The sequence below is a fragment of the Pocillopora damicornis genome, chromosome 14 (genome assembly GCF_964200805.1).
Source record: "Pocillopora damicornis chromosome 14, jaPocDami1.2, whole genome shotgun sequence".
Taxonomy (NCBI): Eukaryota; Metazoa; Cnidaria; class Anthozoa; order Scleractinia; family Pocilloporidae; genus Pocillopora; species Pocillopora damicornis.
In genome coordinates, this window is record NC_142683.1 from 18,644,657 (window position 1) to 18,660,774 (window position 16,118).

A 16,118-nucleotide genomic window follows, 5' to 3' on the forward strand; every position below is an offset into this window, starting at 1 on the left:
GTCATTATTCACTCCAGGCGCCTGACACTTCGAAGATTGATCGTCAATTAGTATGACACCTAAAAGTTTTCCTAGCTTGTATCAAATACGCAATCGAACTAATTTTGGTACATTTTTTTTGCTGCGTAATGTCTGGCATGAAAGAGATATTACTAAATCAACTATCTCGTCCTGTGTGGTTCGAAAGTGATTTCTGTAACGCAAATATAACACGCCATCGTTTCCTTCAAAACTCGCCATTGCTTCTTTAACAAGGCCTTAAATAACACGTAGGCGATTGTACTTTCACATAGTGCACTAATTGTTTGTGAAAAACCAAAGTGCTTTCGATTTTCGATGAAATCGAGGAAATACTAATTTGATATGAAGTTTATTAAACGACCTGTGCACAAATTTAGGTGGACTTCGGTAATTTTAATGTTTGTTTGTCCCAACCAGTGGTCTGATTGGTGATTGCATCGTAATTATTTGTTTGATGTGCATTTATTAGCTCGCAAACGTTTACTGTGCAAATATTGTTCGTTTAAGAGCGTTTCGGAAGGTTGTATCGAGTTTTTTCCCCTTTTCTTTGGTAATTGCATCAGAATTAGGTAGACTTCGTGAAGCGAACATTTGCACCGTTGTTTATCGACAAACCATGATAACTGTCCATGAGGTCGAATGTTGTTTTCCATTTTCATTATCTTGCTACAATAATCTTTTTCTGAGCTATTTCTGTGATGCTAACACTTCTACATATACCAGCTGCTATTTATGTCTTACAAGTGTTACTTAATTACCATATTTTTGAAGGATGTTTGACAATCTAGTACCTTTTGTTAGAGGTACCAATTTCGAAAGATCTACCAAAAGGCAAGTTTGTTATAATTGTGTAAAATCAAATTGTCCTGTTTTAGGCCAGATTAAAATCCAGAGTCAAAACCTGTCTGAAAATAGATTCAATGTAGCTGGGCAAAGCTCAAAATCTTGGCCCATTCTTGCTGAGATTACATGTACCTTAGCAAGAGATAACCTTCCTCCTAATAATTTTGGCTACATTCACAACCTGTTTGCTGGATAATGTTTGGATATTACAGGGAGAAGTAACATGTTTATCACTCTGCAGACTGAAAGGGTTAATCCCTTAACTGTTTGTCACTCTCTTGAACAGCGAGAACCAGAAGAAGAGAAGATCGCGTGATGCTGCACGATCCAGGAGAGGACAGCAGAACGATGAGTTTGTGGAGCTTGCCAATCAGCTGCCACTGCCCGCAGGACTTTCGTCGCAGCTTGACAGGCTGTGCATCATGCGGCTGGTTAATAGTTACATTAAAATGAAAAACCTTCTTCAACCTCTGGTGTCCCAAGGTAAGGATTTTATCCTCACAGTTTCAAATATTGGCAACTTCCAGCTATTCAAAATTATGCTTGTTTAAATTAATTGCTCTCATAAATTATTTCAGACATGAAGAAGATTGTGTCTCTCAATGTAGCAGATACCACAGTATATGACAAGGCATCACTGGAGGTAAGCTTGGCACCATTTTAGCATCTCACCACCTCATGCTACAGATGAGCTTTCAATTGTCAGTAACAAGCCTCAAGATCTGTTGGGACTTTAAACCTGATAGTGAACTAGGAGAATTAACTCTCATATTAAAAAACTTACCATATTCTGTATGTCTGTAGGCACTAGATGGGTTTGTCTTTGTTGTAACACCAGATGGCCAGTGCATTTATGTGTCAGATAACATCACCCATTACATGGGACTCACACAGGTAAATTACCTTAAACTACTAGGATCTTATTCTAAATTCTCCCCACTGGCTACAATATATTTCTTTATTAAACAGTTTAAGAGAAGTTAATCACCACCTAATTACTCTGCCTATTTTGATTACCTTTCTGCCACATAATGAATTATTGTGGAGAAAGAATTGTGAGTGTAAGCCCTTTGTCAGAGCTGGTTAGCCCTTCTCTTTTCACTCTGGCAAAGGGCTAATATAGATGTTAGTCACTGAACTATTCCTAACATTTTAATCTACATAACCTAACTGGCCAGGTGTCAGTATTATGGAAGACTTAAATACAACTCCATTGTGTTTTTTTTTTCCTGGACAGATTGAAGTAACTGGTAACAGTTTCTACAAATACATCCACCCCTGTGATCATGAGGAACTTTCCAATCAGCTTGGTGGACAGATCCCTCTTGAAGATATGGAAATCTTCGATGGCCTGTTCTGTTCTGATTCTGTCTTTATGATGAGCAATCACTTGAAGGGTGGATCCAAAAAATCCATGCACGAGAACCCTCACAAGTCATTTTTCTTGCGCATAAAAAGCACATTGACAAGCAGAGGAAAGAATGTTAACCTTCGAGCCTCAACTTACAGAGTAAGGCCAAAATCTTGATTATCAAAATGAATGGGTAGACTAATAAATACTGCCTTTTAAAATAACTGTTCTTTACCTTTCTCTCAAATGGTCACACATAAGGTTTCATCTACAGAGCCAAGAGTCTTGTGCATGAAAGTACTGCTCAATGACTTTCATTTTAGGGTTAATCACTTTAAAATTTATCATGTCAACCAAATGGTCGTAGCCTTACAAAGAGATTTTTGGCTAAATCACTGTCATACACCTTAACCCTTTAAACCATTAGAGTGACCAGCATCTAGTTTCTCCTTACAATAATACAGCTGAATCATTGATTTAAGATCATGAGAATAAAGGAAATGATCACCAACTAAAAAAGCTCTTGATTGTTAAACAAATTCTCTTTATCAGCACCTTAGGAAATGTAGAGAGAACAGTATGGAGAATATGCATACTGATGTTAGGGTGTAAAGGGGTTAACATTAATTTATGGGTATTCTCCATTATACAACAAGCAGACGTTGTTTGACAGTCAACAGCTTCTTTGGCCAGTGATCATTTCCTATATTCTAATAACTACTGTAAGGAGAAAATTAATTCTAAACTCTCTTAGAATTTAAAGATAAAATGCTTGTTTTGTTGAGTTTCTCTCTTACATCTTCAGGTTGTCCACTGCACTGGTTGCATGAAAATGTCTGTGAAAGTCTCAGAGTCAGGAGAAGAGGAGAAGGTTCCATTGTTTATGGTCGCCATTGGAGTTCCACTTATGTTCACATCCACTTTTGAAGTTCCACTTGACAGAGCCACCTTTACCAGTCGTCACAGTCTTGACATGAAATTCTTGTCATGTGATGACAGGTGGGTGTATGTAATTAATTGAATGGACACCATCATCACCTTGCTTTTGCAGTTTTTCAATTTTTGTCCTCTTCCCAAGTTTGTCTTATTTACAAACTCATTCTTTGCAGCAGAAACTTAATCTTACCCTGTTTGAGTGTGAACATTTTTATCTAACATCACAGATCAATTTTTTTTTTGGTGTATACGGAAGCTTCTCTATTTTAGTTTTTCACTGCTATTGGCTTACTGGAAAAAAGAAAAACTAAGATGTTACATCCTGCTTGAGCTTTTGATTTATGGTGCAGACAAAATAGTTCATAGTCTGGGATAAGATTGAGTGAAACTTTGGCAATTTGCCTGACACAATCCTTGAAAATTACAGCCCTTTTTTTTAGCTCTCATGCCATGTCCAATGTTTCCAACAGCTGAAGATTTTTTTTTTCCCCTCCAGTGTTGCAGACCTCCTTGGTTTCACACCAACAGAGATTGTTGGCAAGTCCTGGTACCACTTCCAACATGCTTGTGACTTGGACACAGCATTAGCATGCCACAAGACTTGTAAGTTATCTCAACAACATTTTCCTCCCTCTCCTCAAGCTGCTTTTCATTCAAACTTTTTCTGATACTTGTAACATGTGCTCTGTTCAATGACATGCCAGCTGGAAAGGCCAATTTTGAAAATAGCGCAGGTGTAAGGTTTTGTTAGCTGTTTCACTACTATGAATGACCAGCATCTGAGTTCTCAAAACACATTCAGGTTATGAGACTAAAGGAAATGATCACCAACTACAGAAGCTCTTGATTTTTACACAAATTCTCCTGGTCAGCACCTTAGGAAAGGTATAGTGAACTGTATTAAGAATATGCTCAAGCTGATGTTAGGATTTAAAAGGTTAAATAGCCACTAATCAGGAACTGAGCCTGTTTGAAACAAAAATCAGGTTTGAAAAAGCAGCAATAATCCCACCTTAAAGAGAGAACAGTTATAGATAAAAGTTTCTATTAACAATTGTATTTCACTTTATTTCAGTGCTGACCAAAGGCCAGTCTGTGAGTAAGTACTACCGCTTCTTACTTCGCAATGGAGGATGGGTGTGGCTTCAGACCAAGGCCAACATTGTTTACGACAGTAAGACATGTCAGCCACAGTTTGTCCTCTGCACAAATTACATCATCATGTAAGTTACCAAGAGGATTGATTTTAATAAATACTTTTTAATGGAGTAGTGATTAGCTCAAGAACACAGCAGAAGTATATGGGTACACTCAGAGTGAAGGGGAGTGGTGTGGCAGATTTCTAATGTACTCTAGGAATTCTCTAAGTATGTTGTCACACGCTGTTTGGGAGATATCTGCTCCCTTAAAAAATGTCTATCTATTATCAAGATCATCCTTACATAGCGTCTCTTTGATCACAATAGCTGTGAAACTTAAGACCTGTCCACTAAGCCCACCCTTGTGGGAAATGTCTCTAAAATTTAGTGCACCTTTCAACTCATAAAATTAACTTCTGTAAAAGGGGCATCTCCTTCAGTATATTGTGAGTAAAGTTTACTCAGACTTATCAGTTGTAATCTTCCTAATTTTTTCAGGAGAGTTGATGAGAAGGAGTACATACTGTCCACAGAACAAGTCAACCCTGTACCTGCACCTCTAGGTCTTGATCTAGTGGTTAGGAAAGAATGTGAAAAAGGAAGGGGCACCAGAAGAAAACATTCCATTGTGCTGGAGGAACGTACAAAGGTGCTCAAGGCAGCAGCGCATGAACAGCGTCCAAGTGCAGATGTCAAGCCAAAGAAGGAGAGCAACCTTAATACCTGCTGTATGAAGACACCTGCAAAACAGGCAGCAAAGAAATCCTGTCGGTGTCTTGAGGGTGTTGACTGTGACCACATGAATTTTCAGGTGAGCTGGGCCTAGAAGATGCAACATTGTCTATTGTTTCTCGTGAAAGAACCTTGGAGGCTTATAGAGACTGAACACTCCACTGTGTCCAATAAAACCTTAGTGCTTACCAGATCCACCTCACAAAAATGATTTATTATATATTTATCTTTATTTATTCTTGTGGTTGTCAGGAGTTCTTTCCAGTGGCATGGGACACTAATGATGACCTCATTGAGCAACAAAAGGAATATGAGAAGCTGCTGCAAACACACTATGGTGTTACTGATGACACACCCAGTCCCACCCACTTGGAAAACAGCACCACTGAAAATAGAGTCCCCTACATTCCTTCACCAAGTAACGACCAAAATATTGATAAAGGAAAAGTAGCAAATGAGGAGGAGGAAAATTTTGACGAACGTGCTCCATTCATTCCACTTTCAATCATGGACTCAGAGTTGGATTGCGATGATGATTTATTGGTGGAAATTCCTTTGCTCGATTCACCCATGATACCGTCACCCTCATTGTGGCTGCTAAATGCAGATGAAAGTATCCCATCTCCAGGAAGTGCCGTCATGCTACCTCCAGTCAAGCCTCTATCTTACAACCGTCGTCCAAGTCTGTCTAACTCATGCTCACCTGTTTTGAGCAGAAAGGAGATCCCTACCGCCATCAAACGCAATGGGTATGTGACAAACGAGACGGCCCACAAAGGGAAAGCACTGTTTCCAAACATCAGTACATGGGAAGCTGAAGTGAATGCACCAGTTCAGAACATTAATCTTTTGCAAGGTGAAGACCTGCTTGAAGCTCTTGAATGTGGTGACTTCTTGTGAGCTTTGGCTGGTTAAGTGAAGCAAACTGTATGTCTCATCTAGGAGTGACAACAGTTAAAGGACTTATTTCAATTATTTGTAGGTTATACTCAACTTTATAAGTTCATTGCATTTAATGTCTGATTGAAATGCAAAATGCAATTCCAGTAATCTTTGTCAGGGAACATATGTCATCACATCACATTTATTTAGCTTTAAGTTTGGAATTTGTTTGTTTGTTTGTTTGTTTGTTTGTGTGGTGATACGAAGGCAAAGTGGTAAGCCTTGTGGACTCCGAATAGAGAGATTCGAGCCCTGGCTCAATCCCCGTGTTAAGTTCTTGGACAAGACTTGTTAACCTCACAGTAACCCTCTCCACCCAGGAGTATAAATGGGTACCAGTTAGCTTTCCTCAAAAAGTGAGGAGGACTGGGGGATAGCTGCTAAGGCCTGAGATCCTATGCCATGTTGATATACTACCAGTTACCTCATACCATAGAAACCAGGGATAAACAGCTACAGTACCACAGTTTTGAGCCTCTTGGTCCCAAGATTTGACAATAGCTTTTTTTCCCATATGGATAACCAATACAGTTATGCAATTGTATAAAGTGTAGACAAACTTTTGGCAAGTTGATTGTGTTGTTTGGCACTCAACATAGTTTTGGCATCTTTTGACGTGTTTCCCCATACATGTGGCAATTCAGAAGGCAACTTGACAAGATAAAACAATCTTAAAAATTTGTCTCAAGTTTAGGACAAAGGATATCCGTAGGGAGTTCTAATTCAGAATTTGATGCCGGTTGCATTTGTAGAGAAGTTGTCATAAACCTTGTTAAGTGGAAGTGTCAATATAATTAACACTATGAGTTTCTGATTCTGGTAACAAGAAGCATACTGTATCAAAACATTCTTCCAAGCTCCCTTAAAAAATTTTTGGCTGTGCCTCACAGACACCAAGGTGGTAAATGAGGAAACTTCTAGAAGGGTAGGGCTTATTTCTGAACAGTGGCTGGTTATCAAGTCTAAAATTTTTCAGACCCTTCGGTTTCCAACAAAAGACATTGTAGCTTGACTTGGAAGGTTTAACTAGTGCTAAGATTGTCCTTGCAGAGTGGTACAGTAGTTAAAACTGTGTGTAAAGATTCAATCATAACAGTATTAGTTAAAAAAAAAGAAAAATGTAGTATTTCATAGTTAACATTTGTAGCTTCAAAATTAGTTGTAGAGCATAACAAGATTTTATCTATACAGTGTATCATTGAGTGCAGTACATGCCTAAGGTTGAGTGCATTGTGTGCCCGCTTTGTTTTCTTTGTTGCGGCTTGCTCATGTACCCCACTGATTGCTTGATTGCTCATTGACCTTGTGTCAGTTTCACTGTTAGACCAGTACAATAATCAAATTTTACAAAGATCTGCATCACGAACTTTGTATTGATTACAGTGTTGCATATTTCAATGCCATTTCTGTTGGTCTGCAAGCCTAACTTGCAGAGTTGTGTGAAAAAAAAACTGACAACTTCGGTAAACTTCTGGAGAGCCTTACATCTTTGAATTCTTCATCATTAAAATTGATACATAAAGATGCTGGTGTCATACACTTGAATAAAGGGAACAAGTTTCTAAAGAAACTGTAGTGCTGCTTTAGTGGGAGAGTATAACAGAGTAATTTGGTATTATCAAATCTCTTTTGCTCTGACGAAGGGCTAATGCTCAAATTGTCATCTTTGAAACTCCTCATGGTAGCCAATTTACATTATCAACTCAGTTGATAATACCAAATCACCCTGTGATACACTTATTGCAAATATCGCAGTGTTCTACAGGATTAGGAACTCTGAAATCCACTCCTACAATTGCAACCATAATATGGTTTTCCAGCTGCTCTGCCACAAGCCAGAAATAAAATCTTCTATCCTCTTAAAACTATTTATCTTTCTTCATTGAAGCCCTCATTTGGGAACTCAATGGTTTCACTACATCATCTTTTTTGCACAAAACCATCACATTTCTTTCCTCAAACCTGAAGCAGAAGTTCTTATAGATCTTGTGGGAAATTCATTCTGGGCTGGGTCTGTTGTCTTTTGTAAGATCATCAAAACTGAACTGATCCACAATCATTCTACAAGTATCTGATTAGCCTAAAGTAATATCTGAGAAAGTAATTCCTATTCAGAAACAACTGAAACACTTTTAAAAAGATTCTGAACTGGATTGTCAGACATTTGAGCTAAAAAATGTGTGGGCTGATCCAACAGGTACTTTGCAAGCAATTTCAGCAAAATCAGTCCTTCCTTCATCAATACCTTAAACTAGCCCCACCCTGAAACAAGTTCCCATCTTGTCAACCAACCTCCATAGCTCTGCCCTTATTTTGCACTCCCTTGGAAAACTAGCAAATTTCTATGCTCTAAAATGTCTCAAATGTTTACTGATCATGCTGCCAATTTTAACTGCTTTTGAGTTTATCTTGAGATAATCATATTACAGTCAACTTAAATCTTAAAAAATGTGTTTCATGTTTCTGCATTTCTGTTCAGTAATAGATCAAAGATGATGTAAAAAATGGTGAGAACAAAAAAAGAAAGTGGCAGCACACAAGGCACAGTCAAGTGTGAGACATGTTCTTTCAGAGACTTTACCCATTAAACTCCCATGAGTGACCAAGACAGAATTTCTCCTTACAATATCAATACAAAATCAAGAAGACAAGCGATGAGAATCAAGAAAAGTATCAACTAGGGGATTATTAGTTGATCCAGCAACAAATTCTCAGAAGTAACATCAGAAGAATTGTATAGCAGACAGTAAGGAGAATTACTTATGAAATCTTGGGAGTTAAGGATCATGTAAAAAGAAATACTATTGATGTAATGAAACATACCCATTTATTAACAGAAACTTTGCCGATAAGTTAATCTTTCAAAGTGACATTCTTTCCAAGTCTTCTCTCCTTTTCTCTAAGATCTTTCAATACAGGAATGTCCTTTAACATTTGAGGTGTGACTTTTGACCACTGAATTCCAGCTGAGCTCTGTGTATGTCCTTGGCAATGGATAACCCTTGTGGGTGTTACAATGTAGTCTACCTACATGTAAACAGCAAAAGAATGGTAACCACCTTGTACTGAAGCCATTTCTATTGGATGTTTGTAGGGTAGTTTACTCAGTGAACTTAACTTTTTCATAATGCAGAAAAAATTCTGTCAGGCTTCACTGACAGTTGGCTGAAACCCATTTCTACTCCTGCCAGGTGGAGAGAGGTTCATGTACTGCAAAGGTGAATTTTTTTGCCTAAGAACACAACACAATGATCAAGCCAGATCGAAAACCCAAACCACTTAAACCTGAGTCCAGCCCACCAACCACTAAGCTAACATATTTACACAAAGTAACCATACTAAAGTAAATACTAAAGCACACAACAATAATGGTGAGGCAGGTTAGGTCTGTTCTTGAGCCAAGTTGTCCCATCCAGTCTGAGCTTGTATTGGTTTTTGTAGTGTCGGAAATGAGACTAAAGAATCTGCTATGTTCTGAAACTTCACGTTTTATTTTATAAAGTCAACTTAATCTCCCGCTCTCTCTCACCGTTCTCTGTCCCACGCTCTGGTCTCTCTCAATTTAAATACATAATATGATCCTATTGTTCAATCATCTGTCACTTATCGCAAAAAATCAACCGGAAATCAATTAACGCTGAATAATCTCTCACAGTAGCATGAAGCAACAAAGAGTATTAGAGCGACCCCCCAGAATTTTAACCAACTTCCTTGACATTTTGCTAGAACCCATTTATACTTTTGGATGAACAGAGTTACTATGAAAGTAAATTGTTTTTCTTAAACTTCGACCTCAATCCCCAGTCCAGTGCAATAACCCAATGGCCACCACATCTCCCACAAGGAAAAATAATGCCCACAACATATTATCAAACTCAAGAAAACTAAACAAGATAATCATTTAGTGGCACTCTACCCATTTTAAAGCCAATTTTTACCTCATTTGATCTCACAACACCAACTTTGTTTAGACAAAAAAAATAGAGAATGTCTACTTTACCATCAGATCATGTTCATCCGTCAACTCATCTGGAATATCCACTACCTGACAATCATGGACAGTAGACACCACAACTGTGTCTTGATTGACTGCTCCCATGGAAACCATCATGGCATATTCCATATCAGCATATCCCTCACCTTTGCCGATACGATAACCTGTTGTAAGATATCAAATGAGAACAAATCCTTTTGGATTTCGACCAGGATGAGTCAGCCATAAAAATAACAACTTCTCCTGTTCCAACTAATAAGTGAAATATATCACGGGTATCAGATGTCACTCAAATACAATCATTCTTGACAGCCCCAGGAAGTTTAACACTTTGACTGCTAGGAGTGATTAGCATCTAATTTCTCCTTAAAACTTTACCCACATCAAGGTCACAAGAATAAAAGAAATGATCACCAACTAAAGAGGCTTTTGATTTTTATACAAACTCTCCTCATCAGCACTTCAGGAAATGTGTTGATCTAGTACAGTGTGAAGAATATGCATACTGCTGTTGGGGGGTTAAGGCAGAGAGTGATGAATTGTGAAAAGCTTTCAAAACACTGCTCAAAAGTCCACCAGATAGCTTTACCCTTCCCCCCTCCCCTTTTTTTTTTTATTCAGGTTGTCACTTGTCACACTGGTTCTAAGTATTGTCTGATCATTCACAGGACTCTGAAGTGGTCTCTAACCATACCTTTGGAAGACACAGCCACAGACCCAATCACAATAAGGTCAATAGTGATCTTATGTTCCAATCCCACAGGTGCGCTGTAATGAGTAATACCTTCCCTGGTCGCACACTTCTTCAGTATTGCAGTATTAGCCCCTGTCGGGGGTAAAATGCGGTTGAATAAACCAGTTTTTAATCGTGGAGTTGGGACAAGCAACACTTTTCCCTCTTCTAACGTCTTGTATCTCACCCATTCTTGCGGCTTGTCTGGGTTCACTTTAATAGTTTTCGCTTTCTTGAATATATCCATGGCAACGACTTTTTCGCCTGCCGCATTCGCACCCTTAAAATTTGGGATTCGATGGTGAACAGGTCGTGGAAAATTCGCCAAATTGTTTCTCTCTATATGGTCCCATATATGTTGGCGAATTGCAGCTTTTGTCTTGATATTTGGAGCCTCAGCACTCATAACGGCTCGCCAAAGTGTAATTATGCTCGGAATTGGAAGTTCGGTTGCGTGGAATTTCATCCCACAGTATTAAAAGTACCCACATTTAAACTTTGCACAGTGACCGCCATTTTGGAATTGCAAATTGAGTGTTACTGGGATCTAATGTCCAGCCACACACATCGAGGAGACAAGGGATTGGTGTCATTCCAAGTTGCCGTGCGTCTGTTCAGTAATAGATCACAAACGACGTCAAAATGTGGTAAGAACAAAAAAGTGGCACACGAGGCACAGCCGAGTGTGTCACTGATGTTCTTACCACATTTTGACATCCTCTGTGATCTATTACTGAACAAACGCACGGCAACTTGGAATCTATTTGTTTTATATATTAAAGAATTAAAATATACGGGAAAAAAGTTTTAATGATGACGTCATATGTACGTCTGTCCTCCTATAGATCATAAGTGAGAACCAATCAGAATGCGTGCATAACTGAGCTTATTATATAATGCACGGTAGACGATTGTGATGGCTTTGATGTTCACTACCGATTAATCAAATGATTAATTTTTTAAATTTACCATAATTTTATTTCAACAAAGCCCCAACAGTGAGAGACCAACGAGAAGATGAGCCTGTTTATAAGACAACTATTCCACGAGCGCGCGTTGAATATGAGATGATAGAAAGCCAGCGGGACCGAGTTCCCTAAGATCATATTCGTTTTCATATTCATATATGATAATATCATATCTAACAAGCGCAATAGGAACAATTGTTTCATTGAAAATTTCCCAAAATATAGATAAATTTTCCTAACTTTATTTATAAGAACAAAGGCAATGTTACGAGTACACGAACCATATTCGTAGAGGCATGGTATTATGGCTCATAACCCACATAAAACTCTTGAACTGCACTATCCAATGAGCCAGTTTTTAATAAAAACAAATAAACCACTCCCAGCTGAGCAGGAGTGCAGAAGCATCCGAGTATTTACCCAGAATTTAGAGCAAGAAAAAAGGTTCTTGGAGAGACGGTTTTGGTTCCGACTTCCTGAACAGCGGGCATCTTGCTGATATTCCCGCTTGCTGAGATTTCGCCCGGTTTCCCAACAGGATATTGCCACAGTTTACACCAGGATTCCGGGTGGCTTCCCGTCTTGCTGCGATTTACCGGCAAGCATAGTGACTGGGATATAAGAAAATAATCTTTTGTTCCGATCTAACAAAAACTTTAGTCTGCATTACTAAAAGATGAATATCGGTGGGGCAACAAGGCTGCTGTTACGACCCCTTTGCTGCAGATATTTCCCTAACACGAAAGACAAACATGAAGAGTCAAAGTTTACTCTTGCGGCTGCTCGCTATGTTCCTTGCTGCTACGCAATGCTAATAAACCCAATACGTGGATCAAAACAACTTCACGCAGTTGCATCATTACTTTCTGTTCAACTGCACCTCGTCTTGGTTATGTTATGTTTCTGTAGCTACATTAGAGGACTCATTATTCAGCTGTTTGCATATGTTTCTGCTTTTTCACCACCTCACCAGTTCATATTGCGCTCCCTACTTTTGTTTCTTTGACGGGGCGGATGTAGATGTTCTCAAATGTTTATCAATATATTTAACTTGAACGATGTTAAAAAAAAAAAAAACTCTGATAACAAGTTTTTACTTACGATAACTTGACTTGAGAAATCGGAAATCGGTGAACTCATTGCCGACAGAGAATCTCACGTTTCTGAAAGTTTATCTCTTCGACAAATCATCTGTTCTGTCACATCGACAATACAATTCGACATAAAATTGAATGCGCAGAGGTGAGAAAACTTGTTTGCAGAGCAATATCTTTCCTAATGCTTTTTCCCCAATCTTGACGTCATCGTGTTTATTCACCGACAAACGCACTCAATATTTAAATTTGGTCGAATGTCCCGTCGAATGGAAAGAAACTTTTGCACTTTGAATATGCAAAAACAAAGGAAGCAGCTGCTCTGATATTAAGGCCTCGTAGATTAGTGCTTTTTGGAGGTTTTACTCCAAGCGCTTGTAAGTAACTCAAGCAGCGTTTCCCTGAATCACTTGGAATTGGAAATATTCTAACCTGTAATCGAGCGGTGATTCTTTCATGGATATATCGTCAAAGAAGGCCGACAAATTCACCGAGCAAAATGGCAAATGACTTTAATATCGATGATCTTTTTCGCCAAGTTTGCGTTCAATTCTAAGAGAGGCTGATCGCATTCAACAAGAACATGGTTGTCACGGAACGGAACAACACCAGCGAAACTTTCTGGTGCGAGTCAGTGCCTCAGGAATCTTCTAAGGAAGTTTTTGCGTTTCTAATAATAACTTTAATCCTGTGTGTTTTGGGTAATAGTGCAGTTTGTATTATAGTTTCACGCCATTACCAGTTACACACTGTGACCAACGCAAATTTCGTGAACATGGCCGTAATTCAAATGCTCTTCGCATTGTTCTCCATTCCGCCGTATCTGCAACTATCAAATTCAAGGTCTGAAGTGGAAAACATTGAATGGCTTTGCGTTCTCATTGGATTTACTTTTGAGCTTTTTTCAGCTCTTTCGAACCTAGCGTTAACTCTTGTCGCTGTGGAACGCTATTATGTTATCAGCAATTCGGGCAAGAGGAAAATTTCGGCCAAGACTACGGGAAGACTTGTAGTCTTTGTCTTCATATTGGCACTAGCTTTTGCGGTTTCATGGACAGTTCTGGCAAAAGGCCCGAGCCCATGTTTGACTTCTTCAATCTTGTCGTGTTTTCCTCTAATAAGCGCTCATAAAACGAAAACTTTACGAACTCTGAACATCATTTACGTTACGATTTGTTTTTTCCTTCCTATGCTACTAATGGCTGTATTATTTGTGAAAATGTCCAAATTACTTTGGAGTGGATTTAGCAAGGTACGACCTCTTGGAGTTGGAAATCGAAACACTATTCGCTTCTTTGCTGAAATCAAAACAACAAGGACAATGTTCTTCATATCAATTCTTCATTTCTTCTGCTGGCTGCCACTTTGTATAATTTCCATTTATTTATCTCTTCCACGTAAAACCAGCGAGCGTTATCCAGGATCAGCGACAGCAAAAATTGTTACAATTTGTCTAGCGCTAGTTTCCTCTTGTGCAAACCCTTTGATGTATGCGCTACGAAATCCGCGATTTAGTATAATTCTTAGACCGAATAAAAGGTCAAAAGGAAAGAAACGGGTTCAATTTTACAAGGAACAAGAAAATTGCGAAAGCTGTATTGCGAAGACACCTGTATCTTGGGCACAAAGATCAATTTGTTCGGTTATATATGACGGGAGTAGAAGCGACGAAACACACGCGACATCTTCAACAGTGCTGTCGTAAACACTCGAGTATAAGGACATTCTCTGACGTTGAAATGAGAGCAACAACATCTATGTCTGTTTTTACAGAACAGAGGGACAGCTGCTTCAGCTGTGAAAACTTAAATTCTTGTGTTTTTTGCTTTGCTGTTTGCTTTCCTAAATTTAATTTTTATGAAAGACCATAGTACGAGTGCTAACAGAAGCGCGGTTCTTGAAAAAACTTTATCGTGTCCTCCAGTTGTCTTCACGTTTTTAACCTAAAACGCATTTTCGTTAGTGCAGCTGTCTGAGTGTTTTATTTTGTCTTTTTTGAAGTTTATTTGTCCGTTGCCACAAAAATATGGACATCTCACAATCAAATTTTAATAAAACTAACCCGTTCCGAGGCGAATATAAGTAGTAACAACTTCCGACACCGCAATCTCGCTTTAAGTATTTCACGTGCACATCAATATTTTATTCCTTTTTATTCCTGCGGCCCGGCTTTCTCGGGAAAAAAATTGTAACGAAGATCTTTAGTTACTTTTTTGCGATATCATTGTCGAAGTTTCTTGGCCAGGAACCAGGAGTGCGATATAAAATTTAATTAAGTTAACATTAAAACGAGAAAGCATGATCGTGTCAGTCAAGTTTTTTCGAAAGCCACAAAGAAATTATGTGGCAATCTATTCCTCTGTTCGCGTACACTCTCATTAAAACTTGTTCTTTTATTAATAATTTAGTAAAAAGAGCTGAGGCAGTATATGTGGTAAATATATATAAAATACGAAAAAGTACCAATTCTGTTTTAAACGTATTTTGCATAACAGACGTAAACGAAATTTTGTATTTCCTCGATTGTATCCAGTGGTACATTTGATTCTTCAGTCTGTGAAACGAAAGAAAACTACATAAAATAACAACCTAATTAAGAATTATTTTGAAATAATTTGAGAGAGAGAATAAAATTTAATTGAAAAGTGAATTTCCTTATGTGGTTTTCTCATTCAAATGTGCTCGAGTGTGACTGCATCGCGGTACATTTTTAAAAATACAACAACGGATCCCTTCAGTTATTTAGTAATATTCGGTTCGTGTTATTTTCCGGACTTGAATAAAAGTTTAGCTTAATGACAACTATAATAGGATGAGATTTTCCGAATTGTAGGTCCACTAATTGATATTTTTGATTAATTATACAGGAGTAAAGTCTACAAGAAATTGAAAATGATAAATGTGCATTCGACGCAGACACAAACTCTTTAAATGTTCAAGTTCCTTTGAATAAAAAATGAATTCATTAAATGCAGGGTTTATCATCTGACTTCAACAAATGTTAACCCAAAAAATAAAAAAATAAGACCATGTAAGACAAAAAGTAAAATTACAGCTGTTCAGCTGCTTGCTTAAAAAGAGAAAATGCAAGAGGTTTTTTTTTTAAAAAAAAAGACTATGTTCTTTATCTTATAGATATAATAATATTATTGATAATAACAATATTTATTGATTTGTATCGCGCAAATATCAATCCAGGAAAATAAATTTTTCATCTGATAGCTTCTTATCGAATGTGCACATCCCTTAAAATTACTTGAAACGAAACCGGATCAACATCAGTATCTGGGCAACTGCCCACCCACCCCTCCCCTAAATCAACAACAGTCAATTGACAACAAGTTAAGGTTAATGTTGGGTTAGGG

The 16,118-nt window shown here is 38.1% G+C and overlaps 3 protein-coding genes and 1 long non-coding RNA gene across 7 annotated transcripts in view; 2 read left to right on the plus strand and 2 right to left on the minus strand.

Annotated features, from left to right (window-relative positions):
* LOC113682736 (hypoxia-inducible factor 1-alpha) overlaps positions 1-7,486 on the plus strand; it is a 16,047-nt gene extending 8,561 nt beyond the window's left edge. For all 4 annotated transcript variants that reach the window (XM_027199907.2, XM_027199906.2, XM_027199905.2 and 1 more), the window contains exons 3-11: positions 1,151-1,347; positions 1,443-1,507; positions 1,669-1,758; positions 2,102-2,374; positions 3,021-3,214; positions 3,648-3,754; positions 4,227-4,374; positions 4,789-5,101; positions 5,275-7,486. In XM_027199907.2, coding sequence (XP_027055708.2) covers positions 1,151-1,347; positions 1,443-1,507; positions 1,669-1,758; positions 2,102-2,374; positions 3,021-3,214; positions 3,648-3,754; positions 4,227-4,374; positions 4,789-5,101; positions 5,275-5,922 — 2,035 coding nt within the window. In that variant the 3' untranslated portion in view covers positions 5,923-7,486. The remainder of the gene's footprint in view (positions 1-1,150; positions 1,348-1,442; positions 1,508-1,668; positions 1,759-2,101; positions 2,375-3,020; positions 3,215-3,647; positions 3,755-4,226; positions 4,375-4,788; positions 5,102-5,274) is intronic.
* A 1,288-nt stretch (positions 7,487-8,774) lies between these two features.
* Positions 8,775-11,279, minus strand: LOC113682734 (methenyltetrahydrofolate synthase domain-containing protein). Its single transcript, XM_027199901.2, has 3 exons — positions 10,653-11,279; positions 9,965-10,122; positions 8,775-8,991 (listed from the first exon to the last, which is right to left on the minus strand). Exons 1-3 carry the CDS (start codon positions 11,155-11,157, stop codon positions 8,818-8,820), a joined length of 837 nt encoding a protein of 278 aa, XP_027055702.2. The 5' UTR covers positions 11,158-11,279; the 3' UTR covers positions 8,775-8,817.
* A 367-nt stretch (positions 11,280-11,646) lies between these two features.
* LOC113682740 (uncharacterized) lies at positions 11,647-12,893 on the minus strand. The gene is made up of 2 exons (XR_003447308.2): positions 12,761-12,893; positions 11,647-12,270 (listed from the first exon to the last, which is right to left on the minus strand). It is a non-coding gene; the product is annotated as an uncharacterized LOC113682740 (long non-coding RNA).
* A 151-nt stretch (positions 12,894-13,044) lies between these two features.
* LOC113682732 (G protein-coupled receptor 135) lies at positions 13,045-15,403 on the plus strand. The gene has a single exon (XM_027199900.2). The coding sequence runs from the start codon at positions 13,337-13,339 to the stop codon at positions 14,456-14,458; it is 1,122 nt and encodes a 373-aa protein (XP_027055701.2). The 5' UTR covers positions 13,045-13,336; the 3' UTR covers positions 14,459-15,403.
* The last annotated feature ends 715 nt before the right edge of the window (positions 15,404-16,118 follow it).